The 17,906-nt window shown below is 53.7% G+C and overlaps 6 protein-coding genes across 6 annotated transcripts; 2 read left to right on the top strand and 4 right to left on the bottom strand.

Moving 5' to 3' along the window:
* Window positions 1–198: 198 nt before the first annotated feature.
* On the bottom strand, window positions 199–1,393 carry BO72DRAFT_492077 (uncharacterized protein; the record flags this gene model as incomplete). The annotated part of the gene is made up of 2 exons (XM_040948246.1): window positions 199–792; window positions 968–1,393. 2 exons carry the CDS (start codon window positions 1,391–1,393, stop codon window positions 199–201), a joined length of 1,020 nt encoding a protein of 339 aa, XP_040805858.1.
* Window positions 1,394–3,643: 2,250 nt separating this feature from the next.
* Window positions 3,644–5,183, top strand: BO72DRAFT_444351 (uncharacterized protein). Its single transcript, XM_040943782.1, has one exon. The coding sequence runs from the start codon at window positions 3,885–3,887 to the stop codon at window positions 5,166–5,168; it is 1,284 nt and encodes a 427-aa protein (XP_040805857.1). The 5' UTR covers window positions 3,644–3,884; the 3' UTR covers window positions 5,169–5,183.
* A 585-nt stretch (window positions 5,184–5,768) lies between these two features.
* On the bottom strand, window positions 5,769–7,793 carry BO72DRAFT_420690 (fungal specific transcription factor domain-containing protein; the record flags this gene model as incomplete). Its single annotated transcript, XM_040942724.1, has 5 exons — window positions 5,769–6,388; window positions 6,450–6,630; window positions 6,681–6,856; window positions 6,907–7,180; window positions 7,230–7,793. 5 exons carry the CDS (start codon window positions 7,791–7,793, stop codon window positions 5,952–5,954), a joined length of 1,632 nt encoding a protein of 543 aa, XP_040805856.1. The 3' UTR covers window positions 5,769–5,951.
* A 963-nt stretch (window positions 7,794–8,756) lies between these two features.
* egl3 (putative extracellular endoglucanase/cellulase) lies at window positions 8,757–10,590 on the bottom strand (the record flags this gene model as incomplete). The annotated part of the gene is made up of 5 exons (XM_040946221.1): window positions 8,757–9,931; window positions 9,979–10,076; window positions 10,124–10,188; window positions 10,236–10,441; window positions 10,491–10,590. 5 exons carry the CDS (start codon window positions 10,588–10,590, stop codon window positions 8,757–8,759), a joined length of 1,644 nt encoding a protein of 547 aa, XP_040805855.1.
* A 1,433-nt stretch (window positions 10,591–12,023) lies between these two features.
* BO72DRAFT_444347 (NRDE family protein) lies at window positions 12,024–13,380 on the bottom strand. Its single transcript, XM_040943781.1, has 2 exons — window positions 13,234–13,380; window positions 12,024–13,166 (listed from the first exon to the last, which is right to left on the bottom strand). Exons 1-2 carry the CDS (start codon window positions 13,297–13,299, stop codon window positions 12,258–12,260), a joined length of 975 nt encoding a protein of 324 aa, XP_040805854.1. The 5' UTR covers window positions 13,300–13,380; the 3' UTR covers window positions 12,024–12,257.
* An 808-nt stretch (window positions 13,381–14,188) lies between these two features.
* On the top strand, window positions 14,189–15,970 carry BO72DRAFT_180171 (HVA22/TB2/DP1 family protein). The gene is made up of 3 exons (XM_040939460.1): window positions 14,189–14,610; window positions 14,719–14,868; window positions 14,925–15,970. Exons 1-3 carry the CDS (start codon window positions 14,582–14,584, stop codon window positions 15,715–15,717), a joined length of 972 nt encoding a protein of 323 aa, XP_040805853.1. The 5' UTR covers window positions 14,189–14,581; the 3' UTR covers window positions 15,718–15,970.
* The last annotated feature ends 1,936 nt before the right edge of the window (window positions 15,971–17,906 follow it).

Below are 17,906 nucleotides of genomic sequence, written 5' to 3'. Positions count from 1 at the left end.
GGGCTGGGGTGGCTTACTCGTGCCAATTTGCAATAATGCCAAAGGTAGCCTGCCGCAGGAACGCCGAAACAACTCAGAAACAAGCAGTCCCTTTAGTTTTCTGTGACTACTATGTCCTACTGCAAAGATTCAAAATAAAATGATATGTACATATATATATATTTCTTTTTCTAAATATAGGTAAGGTATAAAGGTAACCTACATCAATTGACAAGTCCAGCCGGACTCCTCAAGAGCCACGCTTGGGGGTTTCCCCTCTTCCATGTTCCTGAGGCACTTCTCAATGTCTCTCGGCGAGACACCCTTCGCTTCCCGGGGAGTCATCAGGGGTTCACCCAGTAGGCCCGACTTTTTCCAATGTCGGTGAAGAGCCGCGAACCGAACGCAGATGGCCGCCTCATTATTGTCCCATATCTGGTGCAGCCCAAGCCAGTCCCGGATCGGCCCATCCTGTACGTCCTCGAGCTCGACATCGATCGCGGCCAGCGCTAGGTTCGCACTCGGCAAGAGCGGACTGAACGACAACATACATTTCAGCTCGGCTTGCCACCCGTTGCAGACGAGGTACCCAATGTCGCGGACCATCAGGTAGACCAGATTCTCCATATACCGCGCCGGGTGGAGGATTTTGACCGGGTAGGACTTCTTATTCCGCCGGCCCCGGCAGTTCGGCATCACCCGGCCGCCCCACAACGATGGCCTGTAGAGCCGCGCATCGGAAGTGGCCATGTAAAAGGGGTCCTCGGGCGGCAAAGGCCCAGCGAGGGGCATGATCAAGCCCGAGACCAGCATCTACGACATGCAATAGAGAAAGACGCCGCGAGTCTGGTTGCGATCCTTACGGTCCGCTGGGTAGCGATCGTCGGTGTGGAAGTAATGGGCCGGGATGGGCCAGCTGTGAGTGGCGCCCCCGGTCAACGCATGACAGCGGATGCGGGATTTGGTATTGGTGGGGTTGGCGGCGAACTGGTCCAAATCCTTGCAGGCGGGGGTACTGGGCGTCACGGAGCACCTGGGCCGCCTGGTCGATTTGCTCATCCGGAATGATGAACGCGGTGAAGTGAGGGATGAGGGGCACGCCCATGATCGAAAGCGCGGCCTCTCCACCGAGCACATTGCCGATGCCTTTGCCATCCAGGAGAGACGCCACATCGTCCACCAGATCCTCGCCATCCCGTGGGGATTCCGGCGTGAATGGTGGGCAGGGTGGGCTCTCGTCACGATCATCGAAGTCAGAGTCATCCTCGGACTCACTGGACGTGCAAAGAACATCTTCCTCGTAAATACCAGTCCCAGGGTCATCATCTGACTCACCGGATGTGCTATGCACTTCTACATCAAAAACTTGCACACATGCCCGCGCGGACATCTCGCCGTAACAGTAGTCTGCCATGATGTTCTGATTGATGATCAATGCGAAGCAACTTGACGCTGGAAGGCTGTACTCGGATCGAGCAGGGAGGGCCGGCCGAGGGAGTTTATATATACACGGAACCCTGACCCAGTTCTCTTTGTCGTGGTGGATCTTTTGTTCACCAGCGTGTAAGGGCTTTCTTTGACAGAGGAATCTGTCGTTGTTGTAGTTTTGCAAGACACCTTGTGTATAAGCCATAGAATGCACCGAATCTAATGGGTTCTTTGGGGGTTCAATGGATGGGCGGGGAAAGCGGCAACTAGGGCTGTCTCTCCGGTCTCGTGAGGGCAGGAGATATCGTCTTGTCCGTTTTAGATATGTGTACACCTGCCACAGAGAGTTACCACTCCAATCTTAAGGTCACCGTGGTAGACTGAACCCAAGCGCCCATCCGCTACGACCGGTGGGTCTGGCAGACAGCTGCCAGAGGCGAGGGAAACCAGTCGGGAACTCCCGCAGGGGATTCGCTCATATGTGTAAAGCTACAAAGCTCACGACAAAGGAGTGAGACCATTGTCCCACCGGCAGCATGGCCAACAAAGACTGCCGCCATTGTGATCATTGGTGCAGGAGGGCTATGGCAACACTGGAGTGGTGGGCTGCAACATGTCGCCTGTTGTTGTCGACACTAGCACCGCTATTCTTATTACAGACAGCTTTATACTGTTTTCATATTATACTAGCTTATCTACTGGATAAGTCTAGTAGGCAAACTACCCCAACTAATTACTTAGTACTAGATACACACATTCTCTATCTCCTTAACGCTATTTCTTTTATCTGTGTTCTAGATCTGAATACTACTTCGAACTATAGATAGAAGAATAGTTTACGAAGAAAGTGGGTTTCTCAATTCCGCGTCTATGGGATGTGCTGCTCGGGGCCGTCGAAACGACCGTTCGACTCCATTCACGGCATTATGGATGATGACCGTGGCGATTTGTAGTTTGAAGACCATCTAAAGCTCTTTTCGACCTTCTCCCTAAGCCCCTGGCACAGAGGAAGCAATGGCAGAAAGATCTCAGAATTGGATTTTGGCATGTTGTGGAAAGCGTCTAGCCAGCTATCTACAGAGAGAGTAGCGACCCATGGCAAGAGAACGTGAAGCTCCCGATTCGTGACGCAACGAGTGGCCGCCGCATTGTCGTGCCTCCATACAGGACGGTGGTTTGATCATGTTGCCGCCGCCATGTTTGTTCAAGCGGACGATGGAGTTAAAAGGGATATGATGATTGAATGAATGACTGAATGAAGGGACGGCAAACGAGTTTGCCGGCCTGCGGAGATGATAATGATCGGGAGATCGGGATGGTGAGTAGGAATTGTGGCTATGAGAGAATTACTCACAACAGGGTTGAACATTTTGATATGCGGGGCGGAACAAGATCTGATTCTAGGGCCGCTGGAAGTACAGAATTCGGTGCCATACGTTGGACCACTAAGAGCCTTTCTTGCCCGTGTCAGTTGTTTTCAAAAAGAAAGAAAAAACCAAGAAAAAAAAGCTCCTTCAATTTATCTGAATTGATGTACTCTAAGTCTTTCTATCTGCTCTTTTCCTTGGCTGGAAATTCTCCGCTGGCCGAAAATAGGCCCGAAGATTGACGAGTCGATCGTTATGCTGAGAACATACTTTTTGATCATCATATAACAGCAAGGCGTTAGACCAACCACATACGACCACAGGGTGTGGAAAATAGGGCTTCCCGTCCGCTCAGCCGTACTCAAGCCACACGCCGGGAGGTTAGTAGTTGGGTGGGTGACCACCAGCGAATCCCTTCTGTTGCATGTTTTTGTTGGATTTTGTTTTGATGCTTTTGATTTCAATGCAAACTGACTGGTGACTGAGGTGCAAGTGCAGATTATGCCACCGGAGGATCTCGGATTCGTACTTCCGGACCATAGACCGTCATCTTCAGCCCGTATTCCCCCACTCTCCCATCAAGCCAACTCTAAACCCGTTGCAATGAGCCAATCCACCCCTGAGAGGGCCCAGGGCAGGGGGGCCCAGGGCCCAGGGCCCAAGAGGTGTGCTTTGCATTATCCCGATCCAGCAATAAGATCACTCTAACAACTTTTAGAGCCCTTAATCAATTCCCAATCTCCCATAATGCAACCAACATGTTGATCGCGTGCGATGGGATCCCGGTCTAGCACGGATCGGGCAAGCGATCAGCGATCTTCGACTCAGGGATCCAGCCGATCTCTCGCTCCGCAGTTCAGCTGTGTGCCACTGTGCGTCTAACAGGAAGCGATTGACATCTTCGGGTCGTTAGCTTCGTGAAAGAGGGATCCGATTGCCCTAGGCGAAGTTCCCTTCGCATGGGCCGCTAATTGCCTTGGGTAGTGGGCAATAATCCCGGAGGAAAAATTCAAATAGGAGGCCAGTCCCCCCTCCCCTTGCTGCTAAAGCGTCCATTCAGTCCTGCAACGCCAAAAACACTGCTGCTTCAAAGACCAAGGCAAAAAGAAAATGCTGCACCAAGCTCTCAAGCCGCTCGTGGTCGCCGCGCTGGGGCTGAGTGCCCTCCTCCCCACGGCGCTGGCGCAGCAGCAGTCGGCCAACGCCAACACGCTGGTGAGCCGGCGACTGACGGAGTACCAGCTGCCGGTGGCCACGGAGACACACGAGTTCGCCCGGGTGCCGAACACGAACTTCGTGCTGCTATCGCAGATGTCGGACAGCGAGCTGGTCAAGATCGAGCTCGACCCCACCACGGAGGAGCCGATCGCGTGGCAGACGTTCCCCATGGGGCGCAACCGCAGCTCTCAGCTGCACGGGGTGTGGCCGTCGACGCTGTACCCGGGGCTGATGTGGCTGACGCTGCAGGCGGAGAACAAGCTGCTGCTCGTGGACCCCGGCCGCACGCTGGCGGCGAAGCCCGTGGTGGTGCGCACGATCGACATCCCCGTCCCCGGCAACGGGCCGCACTGCGTCTTCGAGATCGGGAACCGCGTCTGGGCCGGGCTGAAGGTCGCCTCGCCGCAGACGGGCCGGTACTACGTCTTCTCGGCGGACGTCTCCCACCTGAACGCCACCACCACCACCATCGCCCGGTCCGGGGGCTCCCACTCGACGGCCGCCGTCCCCGCCAGAGACCCGAAGCTGTACCCCTGCCTCAACAGCCCCGTCTTCATCAAGGAGGAGCCCACGACCGGCCTGATCTACGTGACCCAGGACACCGACTCGGCCATCCTGCGCATCAACGCCACCAGCGGCGAGACGGCGCAGCTGCCCATCCCGCCGAGCGTGGGCAACAACGCCGTCGGCATGATCTCCGTCCCCGCCGCGGGGCCCCTGCGCGGCGGCGTCTGGTTCACGCTGGCCGGCAACGCCACCGGCGGCACGGGCACCTTCGGCCACATCGGCGCCGACGGCGAGATGGCCTTCTTCCGGCTGCGCCACCCCTTGCTCGGCGCCAACGCGGGCCTCCTGCACCTCGCCGACGCGTCCACCCCCGCCGGCGGCCCCGCCCTCTGGCTGCTGTCCACCTCCCTGCTGAGCAGCAACTCCCCCGACGCCCTGATCCGCGTCACCTTCGACGCCAACCTCACCGCCGTCGCCGACGAGGAGTACGTCTCCATGCTCACCCAGAACGCCATGGTCCACCGCGTCCTGCCCCTCGACCGCACCGTCCTCGTCTCCGAGCTCCACACCTTCACCCTCGCCCAGCTCGCCTACAACCATACCGTCGCCGGCCAGTGGCTGCCCGCCGAGGCCGTCACCAACACCACCGTCTACACCCAGGCCGGTTAGAGAGGGGGGGGGGGGTGGTTTCCTCGCTGAGGGCCGTTGACTGCTGGAGGAGCCGATGAACATGCCTGCCTCCGAAGACATTATAGATATACATACTCTTGGTTTCTAATCTTAATCTAATATGATACACTCCTTTGGTTACAATATTCTGCTCGTTGGATGATGGACAAGTTGGCGATGAACCTGGCGGCTGGGTGCTCAAACAAGCACCTTTTGATTTTCTGGTATCATGCGCTGAATGCTGATTGTAGAGCTGGCCCCTGCTCTTTCTTCTTGATCTTGTCTTCCGTTCTTATGGGATTGAGATTGACGAGTGCATTTGTACATACCGATGGTGAGAGGCAGTGGAGCCAATCGACACCGTTGCATGCAGACTCCACTTCGATCGGCATGTGAGGGCTTCACCTATTCCTTGCAACACGAAAAATAGAGGGCATTATTAGAGGATGGGAGGTGAGGATACGGCAGGTAGATGAACTATTGCTTGTCAACCAAGAGTTCCATTCATGGCGAGAAAATAAAGGAGGCCGGCTCGCGCGGCCTTCGCTCTGCGCTATGTACAACATAGATAGTGCCACGGGTGCCCGAGGCATTTATTGGCCGATGTGTCTGACAGGCCGCCTAGGCGCCTGTCATTGGAGCCCTAGTGCTGAAGCAGTGACTGGTGATGATAGTCAAAGCGAACCAGCCCTCGACAGTAGATGCGAGAGCCCGTGGGACCTCGGGCACGAGGCAGATAAGACGAATCCCCACCATTCTAACTTAACCCCAATGACACACCCCTCACATCAAACCCTGCCCCTCGAGTCCGAATCCAATATCCCACGCACTCTCGTTCAGCAAGTCCAAATGCTCCGCCAGACTCAATATCTGTGTAGGGCTCATGGTAATCTCCTCATCCGCCATCATGAACTCCGACTCCGCCGCGGGATCCGTCTGCTCAGGAAGGCTCACCATGCGGGAGACACTTTCCCTTCCATCATCATGATCACTACTCTCCCCGCTCACGACATGTCCGGTCATCTTCTGCAGCAAATCCAATTCCTTCTGCCGCAGCGCGGCGGTCATGTTGCCCTTGGCAACGATGTCGGACAGCATGCGCGAAGCGGTGAGCACGTAGTTGGCCATATCCGGCACCAGAGCAGGGTCGATGAAGTGGGCGATGGTGAGGATGAATGCGGAAGAGAAGATCCCTTCCAGGTCGAAAGGAAGGAACGATTCTATGCTTTCTTTGAGTTTCATACAGCCTACAGAAAAAAGAAAAGAAAATGGCAGACGTACCGAGAAGTGACTGCTCGTACAATACAGACAAAGTTCTCAATGAGATCTTGGCCGACTGCAGAGAGGTTTCGAGAAGCGGTCTCAGCTGGACGGGGATCACTGTCTCGCCGCGCTGATCCTGTGGTTGGAGCCGGTTGATGAGAAAGTGAAGGAACAGCGGACGCGTGGCCAGAATAATACACTGTAACAACCGTCAGTCCACCTGTGATGTATCAGTCAAACTTGACCTACCTGGTGGTATTTTACTGTCAGATGGCTCGTCATAGTCGATACTGTTCGCAGGGAATGGTGCGAGACTTTGGCGGCCATCTCCTCCGTCTCCCGCAGAATATCGGCCATCTCGCGCAGCACAGACTGAATCGTGGAGATGAATGACTGTCGCAATCGAAAATCGGTGGTGTATACGGCTAGGAGCACCATATTAGATAGAGCCGCACACCTCGAATGCTGGACTCACAATTCAACACGCGGCCGATCGTGCGGGAAAGCTTGACATGCATGGTGAAGAACAGAGCATCCTCCGAATGATCGTAAGCGACGGGGAGCGCACAAGTGATTTCCGCATCTTGGATCGATACTGGACCGCCTATCATCGATGATAGCTGCCGGTCAAGAATATATGCGGACCACCAGATGTTACGGCACTGATGCGCGATACCAGTCCCAAAAAGTCCGTCTGGTGGCTCCCGGTATATCCCCTCCATGATACACATCCGGATCGCCTGGCCGACCTGCGATTGCGGTCAGCCATTGGTCAATATCTTCATCAAGGTCTCCCACATAAACATAAGCAGCATCTTTCATGTCCACCGACACCAGATACAGACCTATCAGGTACAGAATCTGCATGCCACGATTTGGCTGACGATTCAGGCCTATAAAATCCGGTACTAGAGACATAGCCCGTGTGAAGAAAGCTGATCCTGGCGGTAATTTGGGATTCCTGGGTGTGGTCAAGAAAGCCTTGGCGAGAGCGATAATCAGGAGGTATTGAATGAACCATAGGGGCTGAGTTTTGGCCTTCTCGAGCCCTCGATCGTAGAACTCGTGGAGATGAGGTATGAACTCGTCTTCGTCGACGAGATATAGCATCCGAGAGGAATGGAACTTGACGGTGTTGAGCAAATAGAGAAAGTCATCCAGCGACGGCAGCCCCTCCACAACAGAAGCATCTTCAAAATCAGTCCGGGACCAGCTAAGTTCCCAGGTACAGCCATCGATGTGAAAAGGAAGATCTGGGCACGGGTAGTCGGGAACCGCGGATTTGAGGAGCAGGAAGACGCGCTGGGAGAAGGACCAGGAGGAGGACGGCCCACAATATCCTGAAGATTCAGCTAAGTCCATGGAAGTCATCTCAAACCTGGAGCTTACTATATCGTCCGGTTGTATCCTTCAGGTAGAAGGATGTGGCAGAGACAAGAGGGTTGGTGATGAGTGCCTCGGCGGTGCTGGTCTGGGGAAGTGGGGACGCGTCTAAGATCAATCAATGGGTGTGCCCTGATGCAACTTATGACATCTCTACGATTACCGTCTGCGACAGAAGGTAACGGAGGGCTACTCCGGGACACTCTTTCTTCGGACAATTCCTTGGTCGGTGGCGCTGACTGGGGGCGGCGCAGGGCACAGTTGTCCTCGAGCGCACGCAAATAACTAAAAGCGCGGTCAGTGTCGTCTCATGAGTCGCCAAAGAGATAAGGGTACCTTTCTGATACTAAAACCTTTCTCTCGGGTCTTTTGAATGTGCAATCAACATGACGTGCGACACAAGATTGACAAGGGAACCGGCCGGAGCATTTGGTCTTCCGTTTTTTACATTCTTCGCAGCTAGCCTGAGTCAGCAGATATTGTCCACGCGGAGAAGCTGATTGATGAGATTATACGCATTTGACACCTTGTCCAATCGTGACTTTCGTCGGAAAGGTGGCATTCTCGATCGTAACCCGCGATGAATGCATCAAATTGGTGGAAAAGTGAGTCACTGAAGCAAGGATGGTTTTCTCGGAGGCCTCTTCCGAAGCAGACACCGCCCGGAGCCCAGGTGGCGGTTGCCATCAACGGCCTCGGACGGGGGTTCCGGTGGGACATGAACTGGCAGCTATACAGCGGACATTTCAATAGTCTAATTGACATGTACACCGGTGAGACAAATATGCTGGGCAAGCCAATCTATATTGTATGGGGATATCCCTAATAAATTTTTCTTAGATATATACAAGAATAAGAATCAAGCTGATCTCCTCCCATTCCCTCGGCTCTTGCTAGCCTTTCAGATAATCGACCATTCCGGAGCTACCGCACGATCGCTATTCAGTTGGAGGAGGCGACACACTGGTAGTAGTAGTCGTTCTGCTTCACGCAGGTGTAGGGGCTGGCGCACTCAGTGGGTCCGGTCCAGTTAAGTCCACCGCACTGGTAGTACTCATTGACCTGGCCAGCAGCGTTGGTAGCCAGGGCACCCTGGGGATCGCTGACACCAGCGCTGCCGCTGGCAGCAACCACACTGGAGGTGATGGGGCTAGGAATGACGGCAGGGGTGGTGGCGGCAACAGCAACAGCGGTGGTGGTAGGCTGCTTGACAACAACAGCGGTGTAGGTAGGCTGGCTGGCAGCAACGGCACTGGTGGTGGGCTGGGTGGCAACAACAGCGGAGGTAGTGGGTTGGGTGGCAACAACAGCACTGGTGGCAGCCGCGGAAGCAGCGCTGCTGGTGCTGTGCAGCTTGCAGGGGGACTTAGACTTGGTGGAGGTGGCAAAGGTGGTAGCGGAAGAGCTGCTGCTGGGAGCGGCGGCAACGACGGAGATGGCGGAAGTGGTCGAGACCTGAGGGTGGGGAGCAGCGGTGGTGGTCTGCTGAACAGCAGAGACAGCGGAGGTGGCCGCGGAGGTGGCTGCGGAGGTGGCGGCAGCGACAGAGGTAGCAGCGGAGCTGGAAGCAGAGGTGGTAGAGTCACCATCAGGGAAGTACTTCTCCAGGATGGGAAGGTAAGTCGAGTAAGCCGGGCCATCGGAGGGCTGCAGGCTGTACATGTAGGATCCCCACCAGGGACCGGCAGACCACCAAGAGGCACCGACCCAGACATCGCTGTTCTCGGACATGTAGGAAAGCATGCCCTCAACAGCTTCCTCACAGACGGAGTTGACACCACCGGCGAATTCTCCGATAACACCCTTCTTGTTGTTGGTCTGAAGCCACTCGGTGGCACTCTCGAGACGCTCCTTACCGATGGTGGAGCTGACGCAAGTCTCCGAGGTACCAGAGGCATCGGAGTCGAGGTACTGGTGCATCTCGTAGATGATCTTGTCCTCGGTATCGGTCAGGCCGGAGAGGTTATCGTTGTTCTCGGTCCAGGTCCAGGCACCAGAGTAGCTGTTACCCTCAACAAAGATGTACTGAGTCGTGGCGCCGGCGGCACGGATACCGTCAATGGCGGCCTGGTTGAGGCTCAGGACCAAGGACTGCTCCATATCATGGTACTCGTTGTCTGATCGATTAGTCTCATGCTTCATCAGCAGGCACTATGCAACTCACTGGTATCAAAGATGACCTTGTCGTTGTCAGCGAACTCAGCGGCAACGTTCTTCCACCAGGTCTGGAAATCAGAGGTGGAAGTGATGATGTTTCCGTTGCTAGTAGACTATTAGCCACGTATAGCACAGAATGCCGGCTTGCTTACTATCTTCCATAGTTGTGGGGATCGAGGACGGCGTAAGCTCCGCTGTCAGTGACGAATTGGACGGTCTGTTCTTGTCAGAATAATTCAATGGATATGGTCATGTGGCTCATACCGATTTGAGGTCGCTAAGGTAGGCAGAAGCAAAAGAGCCGGTGATGCTGTCGGGAGTAAGACGCTCCATCAGGAAGGGAATACGGAACATGTTCATGCCCGCATCTCTCAGGATCTGGATCTGGCTGGTCGTAGGCCAGGTGTAGGTGGTTCCCAGAGTACCAACGCCGGAACCAAACTCAGCACCAGACTCGCTAACACCGAAGACTGCATCGGTCAGCATTGCTATTCTCCATCCCCACAAGGCATGACCTACAGGTGAAACCAGAGGAAGCACGCTTCTTCATCTCACGCTTAGGGAGAGCGTTGACCATGCCGGCAGCAGAGGCCGCAATAACCAAGTTGCTGATTCTCATTTTGAAAAGAATGTATATCGATCTGGTCGATTAAAAGAGTGACTGATGAAAAAGAATGAATGAATGCGAGAGTAAAGAAGGAACGTCAAGAGCCAGTCTTGATTGTGATGTGCCAAGCAGCAAAGACGAACGGCCGGGGGCTCTCCTTCTTATACCACTCGATCGTCCAGGCACACAAGCTAGTCGGAAGATTCCCTGGCAATTCAACGGTTCCACTGCTTAATCTCGGAGGCAGAATTGGGCGCATCCCCCTGAGACCGCCACTGAAGGAATCGGGACCCATGCACCCGGGTGGATATGTTAAAGTCGAGAACCTTTCGCCCCAAATCCATCTGCCCCGATATGAGCAGGCTCCAGGCCGACGCCGAAGCTAGCAAGGACCCTTAATATCACTTACATGTGATATCTGGGCGCTTCGCCAGCGACTCTGACCACGACTTTCGCGCCTCGAAAAGAAGAGATCCCAGCTGGAAACAAAAAATAATCCCGCATCCCAGACATCAACTCCGGCATTGTTGCGACATCCCCTCAATTCTCCTTCATGGAACGTTCGAGTTCAGTGGGGATGGTGGCCAGCACCGTTGTCGCAGCTCAAGGCTTAGCACAATAGGGAAAAACAAGTGTCCCCATCATGATCACCCTTTTCGGAGGCGTGCACTGGCCCCAAGCCGTCGTCCTTCATTTCTCCAGGTCAAATTGCCGTTTGGCGGCGTGGGGCCACACCATGCAATTGCTAGGGAATCTGATCTAGATGAAACAGCATCGCGTCCCAAGCCTGCCGTTCGTTGGTGGAGCGCTCGGCGATGTGATTCGATTAATTAAATAATTCCGGGCCGAGGACGCACACAAACGGCGAGGTGCTGGCTGTGAAGAGGGCGGTTGATTTCATTCACTTCAGCTTAGAGCAAGATTTGGTCGTCTTGCTTTTCCCCGACTCGCCCGGCTGTTCCTCCCAATTAATTAATGGACCGGTCCGATATTATTTCACCTGAGACATTCACCCTTTGCGACCCACCGTAACCGTCCACCGACTTCCAGGCTTCGCAGTGCTCATTTCTAGACGACCGACCTGTCATATTGGTGGACGTCTTCACCAGGATGATCAATAATCAATCATTGAGTAGGAAGATTTTTTTTCTCTCAATCGAAGATGAGACGGGGCGAGGATGAATGACGATGGCACGTAATTTTGTTTAAGTGGTTCCGATTTGTTTGTGGTTGTGGAGATTTGAGAGGGGACGGAGCGACGGAGCGACGGATTACGGGGGGGAAATTCTGGCAGGGAACGTTTGTTGCTTGTTTGTCTCTCCTGACAGGCACGTGCCGAAATTACACCAGAGTGGGAGACTCGCCTCCATCTCATCGCAATCTACTGTAACTAACTACTGTACTGTACATCAGCCAAATGTTCATCATGCGTTCACTCGGATACTCGGGTGGCGCTTCTAGTCGCACTGAGTGATGTCTCGAATAGACTGCCAGCTGGTGCCTAGTTCATGCCCACTTCGCTTATCCAGTAGCTTGCAATCAGTTGCTATTTTGGCATTCTCGATATTAAACCATTATACTATTTACAAAGCCACACCCATTGAGAGTCGGAGTAAAGACCCATGTGCAGGCAAGTGCATTGCAATTTACCAAAGACCCCAGTCCGCAGTCCCCTTTTCTCATCGTTGGCCGACATGGAATTCAAACGATCGATCACCTTGACCGACCGGGATGGCAGTGGCATCATTGTCATAAAGCGTACGCTCAAAATAGCGCACTCGTCCGTCTGTACTCACCAAGACTACTGTTTGCTGCTGTGTCCCATATGCCCCCTGCAGGAAGGAGTGGTCTAGAGCATCATGTTGCCCGGAAGAAGCATCCTCCGCCGTTTTGCTCTCAACGCAGACTGCAGGCACCTCGTCTTTGCGTTTAACAGACTTCTCGCGAGCTCCCAATACTGGGATAAATATGCTTTGCCTGAAGTACGGGAGGTAGTCTTCCGCGGTGGCATCCTCGGCAAGCTTAGGTAGCGTATTGATACTCAGCATATCGAGCAATCTGTTGACGAGTGCATCCTCGTCCTCCCCCGCCTGCGCGTGCTCAGCAATGGCTTCCTTCATCAGTCTCTCGCCCTCAAGGATTTTGGGCCAAGATCGGTCGTCAAAAACTGTATTGCTGAGGCCGAGTGTCTGACCTTTCTCTGTTGCAACCCAGGCGATATGATCCATGGTAGACGAGCGATTGGAGACAATGGCCAGGGGTTCATTGACGTAACCGCACAGAAGACTGAATCCACCGACATTCCTGGCAGACGGGCTTGCAACCATTCCCTGCACAAACTCCTCGGTTGACTGTCGTCGGTCCGGAGCCGATGTCAGCCAGCTGTTAACGATGAGACCTCGACTTCGCGCTCCAGTAGCTTGTTCGGAAGTGTCCTCGCGGTAGTTGGTCAACACAGCTACTTTTCCATCTTTAGTGATTCCCATCCACGTCCCATGTGTCGCTCGGGCTAGATCTCGGCCACCTAAGATGTCGGCTGTTGGTTCTGGCCACCAGTCGGCGGGGGATGTTGGTCGTCGAAGGTATTCCTAGCCGTCGTCAGTCCTGAGCCAGTCCTAAAGCTCCGAATGCATCTGGGGTGGGAATGCTTCGTACATCCCTATTGTCGATTATGATCAATGAATAAGATGGATGGGCAGTTGATAACAGTGCGATACACATTGTTGCAAAATTCGATGGTCGGAAAAGAAGCAGGAGCAGGAAAGCGATTCACTTGCGGGGAGCTCGACCACGGATGTCAGGCCAGAGCTTGGCCACCACTTGTATGAGGGGAAGGTTGGAGCTTGTGGAACAGTCACGCAGTTGAATTGGGGATGGCTACCGGTATGGGCTGACTCCGCTGGTTGATTCAAGTATAGAAGCAAGCTCCTAATATCGCAAGAGAATCGAAAGACTGATCGAGTGGTCGGTGAGTGAGGAAAATGAGGCGACTGTTGGGCACTTGAGGTCATCCGACAACAAACACGACCGGCAATTTGGCTCCACCGCCCGACTTCGCTGGCTCCCGCATGCTGCCATATCTATCTATCGATAAGGGTCAATTTATAGCTGGATGCGAACTTGAATTCTCGGACATTGACTGCTTCGATCGGGAGAAAACACTTATGCACCGTCATTCAATGACAATGGTTGTATAACTGATCCAAACACCCTGATCTCTGACCTAGGAGCCAACGGGGATGCACCCTATCAAGCCTACTAGGTAGGTAATGCTCGATAACGTTGTCCTGCGATCCACAATTAGGACGAATCACATACCGCCAATGCAGTACAATACCCCATGATCCCTGGCCATTGTTGTCGCCCTTGCACCTGTCTCCTGGATTTCTCGCTTTCACTAAGACATGGGAAGAGAGAAATTTTGCAGTTTTCCATGCTCATCTACCTATCGAATTGTGACCATCACAGCACGAATACCGTCATGACGTCAGCCGGATTGAACCCTCAGGGAGCGGAAAGCGGAAGGGCGATGAGGCAGCAAGGCCCCAAGGCTATAAGGCCAAAACCTGGCCCCGCCCGTGACGGCACAAATGCCTGAGGTGGATGATGTCTTCTATTATTAAGACTCCGACTCCAGAATAGGGCTCGATGGGTCGTACTACCTACTGATCCGGCCCCAGTTGCTCAAGGCAGCCACGCTTCATCTGGGTTGCCCTCTCGTGCAAAGATTTTTTTGACACTTTTTATCTCTTCCTCTTTCCACCATTCTCCGGCAAGTCTTAAGTCTTAGAGCCCTTTCATTCTTCCCTTGCTTTGCTGCGGCCGGCCGCTCTCCTTTGTGCTGCTCATCCGGAGGTCGCGTGAAGCTTCCCCGCCCCGCAATCCGACTGCTGCTCAGCTTACCGATAAATCGAACTCCTCACCCCTGAGTAACCGCTACAATTCTACCATCAGAAAAATCAATCATTAGAGCGGTCAGACTTTGCAAGTGCGCCAGCCCATCATGTTTGGTATCATTGCAGATTTGTTATCGTCAGTCCTCGCCATCCCCCCACCGCTCCTCCCCTCACTCTGCAGTTCCGGAGATCCCCCTCTCCCCAGATGAAGGTAGACCAGATGCTAACTCTCACATGAAAACAGATCGGTCATCACGATCCTCTTCCCTATATTTGCCTCGTATAAAGCTCTGCGCTCTTCCGACCCCTCTCAACTGGCACCATGGCTGATGTACTGGGTGGTTTTGTCCGCTGTGCTGATGGCTGAGTCCTGGACAGTGTTCATCCTCGGATGGTTCGTAGCTGGAAGTTATAACTATTTTGGGCCTCACGCTGATGGAAATGATGCAGGGTGCCATTTTACAGCTGGATCCGCCTCTTTTTCTTCTCCTACCTTGTCCTCCCCCAGACCCAGGGCGCAATTATCATGTACCAGGAACATGTCGATCCTTTCCTTGCCCACCATGAGCGAGAGATTGAGGAATTTATTGGGCGTAGCCACGAGCGCGCCAAGGCTCTGGGGCTGCATTATTTCTACCAGGCCGTGGATTACGTCCGGGAAAACATCCTCGGCTGGCCGGCTCAGCGTCCGGCGGCTCCTCCTCCCCCGCCCCCAACCGGTCCTGCTGCCTACGCGCAGTCGCTTCTCTCGCGTTTCAACATCCCCATCGCTCCTGCATCTGGAGGGCCAGCGGCCCCGTCCGCCCCCGCTGCCGCCGGCGCTCAAGATTGGTTCTCCACCATCAGTTCCGCCGTGGCAGCCGTGACCTCGGCCGGCAAGACCCCCGAAGCCCGTGGCGAGGAACTGTCTGCCAGCGGCAATTTGCTGCCCCGTGATATCGCCGCCATGTCCCGCGCCGACAAGGCGCAGTACATCTCCCACCAACGTGACCTGCTGGAGGTGCTGCGCAGCGCCCTGGCGAAGGAGGAGCGTGAGCTGCACGGTAGCGAGACGGATACGGACGACCTCGCGTACGGCGGTGCCCCGTTGCATAAGAACCCGAGCGAGAACTCGTTCCACCACGTGGAGCACGAGGACCTCCACAGGAGCTCTCCGGATCTGTCCGGCCGGACGGCCAGCGGTACCTGGTCTTCGGGGTGGTTCAACGGCGAATCGACTGATACGCGCAACCGCCATCATTAGAAGATAGGATCCAGCGGGTGGTCCTTGTTCTTCCTTGATATCTTTTTTCTTTGTTTTGGGGTGTTATGCCGTGCTCTTTTCCTTTCTGCAACGGCTCGGGGATATTCAAACAAATAGAATGGAATTCAGTTATACTTATCGATAGAGCTTCCGGTCCAGGCGTAGGGTGACTGTCGAGGGAAACAGAGGATAAGATGCGACGACCATGTCACGGGAACTAATGGTGCTTTGTCCTTGTCAGGTGCCCCGGGAAATGCAGCCTTACTGCCGTAGGCGAGGGGGTCAGCGGGTTCGCCCAGGCCTAGTTGCTCCTTGCCATCCTTCGTGTCACTGCGAATTCATGTCTGATGCCAACCGACAACCATGCTCGGCCCCTTTTCTTAGTGTCATGTAGGCATAGGCATTATAATGGCATGTATAATGGAAGGATGGGAAAGCTTATCCTGTGACTAGTTAATGCCGCCCCCAACGGGTGCATAGCCGCAGGATGATTCATTTATTTATCCATGCAAAACTGCTCTGAGGTAAGAGTAGTCAAGGATGCGATGGCCCTTGGGAGCTGGAGGGCGCATTCACGACGAATTTCTAGGAGAAGTGCTTTTGTGCTGGTTATACCTGTGAGAAGAGATCAGTGGGCGGAAGTCAATTTTACTGTGCTGATTTATCTCAGCTATCTTATTTTATTTTGGTCGGATTTTTTTTTCTGATTTCGGAAGAATGGGACAGTGCGAACCAAGGCAGAAAGAATGCGTGGTCGGGGCTGAAGGTGGGCTGCAGTGCGAAGAATGTTACGTTGGGTTTTCTAGAAGCTCAGTTTACTATGCACAATATATATATATTAGCAGTGTTGAAGAGGCGAACGTAATCGAAGTTGGGAACCTAAATCGCCACATCTCAACAATACTGTAAAGGTATCGCTTGAATAGAGACCTGAAGGAGTATGAGAATTGTCCCAGACAGTGCGGAGTTACTACAGGTGCTCTAGCGGCGCCCACCCATTTGGGCGATATCTTCAAGGGCTTCGGGTGTTTTGTGGTCCGTGGTCTGCAGGGCATGCAGAACAGCCTCCCCCCTAAGTAAGGAAGCAAAATCCACGAACAAATAGTCTACGGTAGTGTCGGCCCAACCAAGGCGTCGCGTCGGCTGGCCGATGTCAGGTTCAGACGTGGCCGATCAGATCAAACAGATGCAAATGCATTATTTTCTGGGGGGGGGGGGTTGGTGATCCGTCCATCTAGCGAGGGTCGAATCAGCTGCTCGGGATTATTGGGACTATAAATAAATTTGCGGTGTCAATTGGGGAGAATCATCCACGATGGATGAGGACCTGACTTGGGAGTCTGGGAGTCGGAGTCGGTCTGTGGTTTTGTCTACGGTGTGGCAGAGATGGGAAGAAATATTGTTGATGGGATACAGAGCGAGGGATGTGTGTGTGTGTGGATGTGGATGTGTCTTCGATCTTTCTATCTACTGCGGCGGCGCCCTGGAATGCTCGGATCGTTTTTAACGTGGTGGTGGTTTGTTGACCGGGCGATCGGAGTTGCATTATTGGTTTGGATGATCGGACCTCTCTCTCTTTCTTCTTGTTGCTGGCCGCTGCCCTGCAGTACTCGGTAGGGTTCGGGTTCTTGCTTTTTGTGTGTGTATGTGTGTGTGTGTGTGTGGGATTATTGTAGGGGTAGTAGTCATCGAAGTCTTCTTTTCAGCAGAAAAGAGATCAAGCCAAGGCATGAGAACCATAGCATGAATAACGAGTGGATTTCCGGCGCCAAAATTCAGGTAACACAACAAGAAGCAGACAAGCACACTACACACAACCACCAGGTCAAAGGAAGGCGAAGAGGATGAATGATGAGGTTGGTTTGATACGGTATCATCATGTGAAGGTGCTGGTTTGGAAGCGGTAATGTGTGGCAAACAAGCGGGTGTAATCAATCATAACGTATCTTGGCCTCAGGTGTCCATCCTCATGACGATGATTTCATGGTCGCCCAAACGTCATGCGCCAGGAGGCCAAAAACCGATTTGTGGGATGATGTTACCAAACAGGCAAAGCAGTTGCCGCACGGAACGAGGCCACTGGACAGGCTAAACGCCTGACATGACTCATTGCTATATAAGCAGACAGTGATAATGATGATGTTGCTGGATGCTCGGAGATCTGAATGGTCAGCTCCCAGGATAGTGAC

This window comes from Aspergillus fijiensis (genome assembly GCF_003184825.1).
Source record: "Aspergillus fijiensis CBS 313.89 unplaced genomic scaffold BO72scaffold_4, whole genome shotgun sequence".
NCBI lineage: Eukaryota > Fungi > Ascomycota > Eurotiomycetes > Eurotiales > Aspergillaceae > Aspergillus > Aspergillus fijiensis.
The sequence above is the reverse complement of the archived record's forward strand: the minus strand, read 5'-3'. Positions and strand labels throughout refer to the sequence as shown.

Excerpts from the sequence above, each read along its gene's own strand:
- BO72DRAFT_444351 (XM_040943782.1), top strand. The coding sequence starts at position 3,885 with ATGCTGCACCAAGCTCTCAAGCCGCTCGTGGTCGCCGCGCTGGGGCTG.
- BO72DRAFT_444347 (XM_040943781.1), bottom strand. The coding sequence starts at position 13,299 with ATGTGTATCGCACTGTTATCAACTGCCCATCCATCTTATTCATTGATC. Across the intron at positions 13,167-13,233 it reads TCATAATCGACAATAGGGAT|GAATACCTTCGACGACCAAC; the intron begins GTACGAAGCATT and ends GACGACGGCTAG.
- BO72DRAFT_180171 (XM_040939460.1), top strand. The coding sequence starts at position 14,582 with ATGTTTGGTATCATTGCAGATTTGTTATC. Across the intron at positions 14,611-14,718 it reads ATCATTGCAGATTTGTTATC|ATCGGTCATCACGATCCTCT; the intron begins GTCAGTCCTCGC and ends ACATGAAAACAG. Across the intron at positions 14,869-14,924 it reads ACAGTGTTCATCCTCGGATG|GGTGCCATTTTACAGCTGGA; the intron begins GTTCGTAGCTGG and ends GAAATGATGCAG.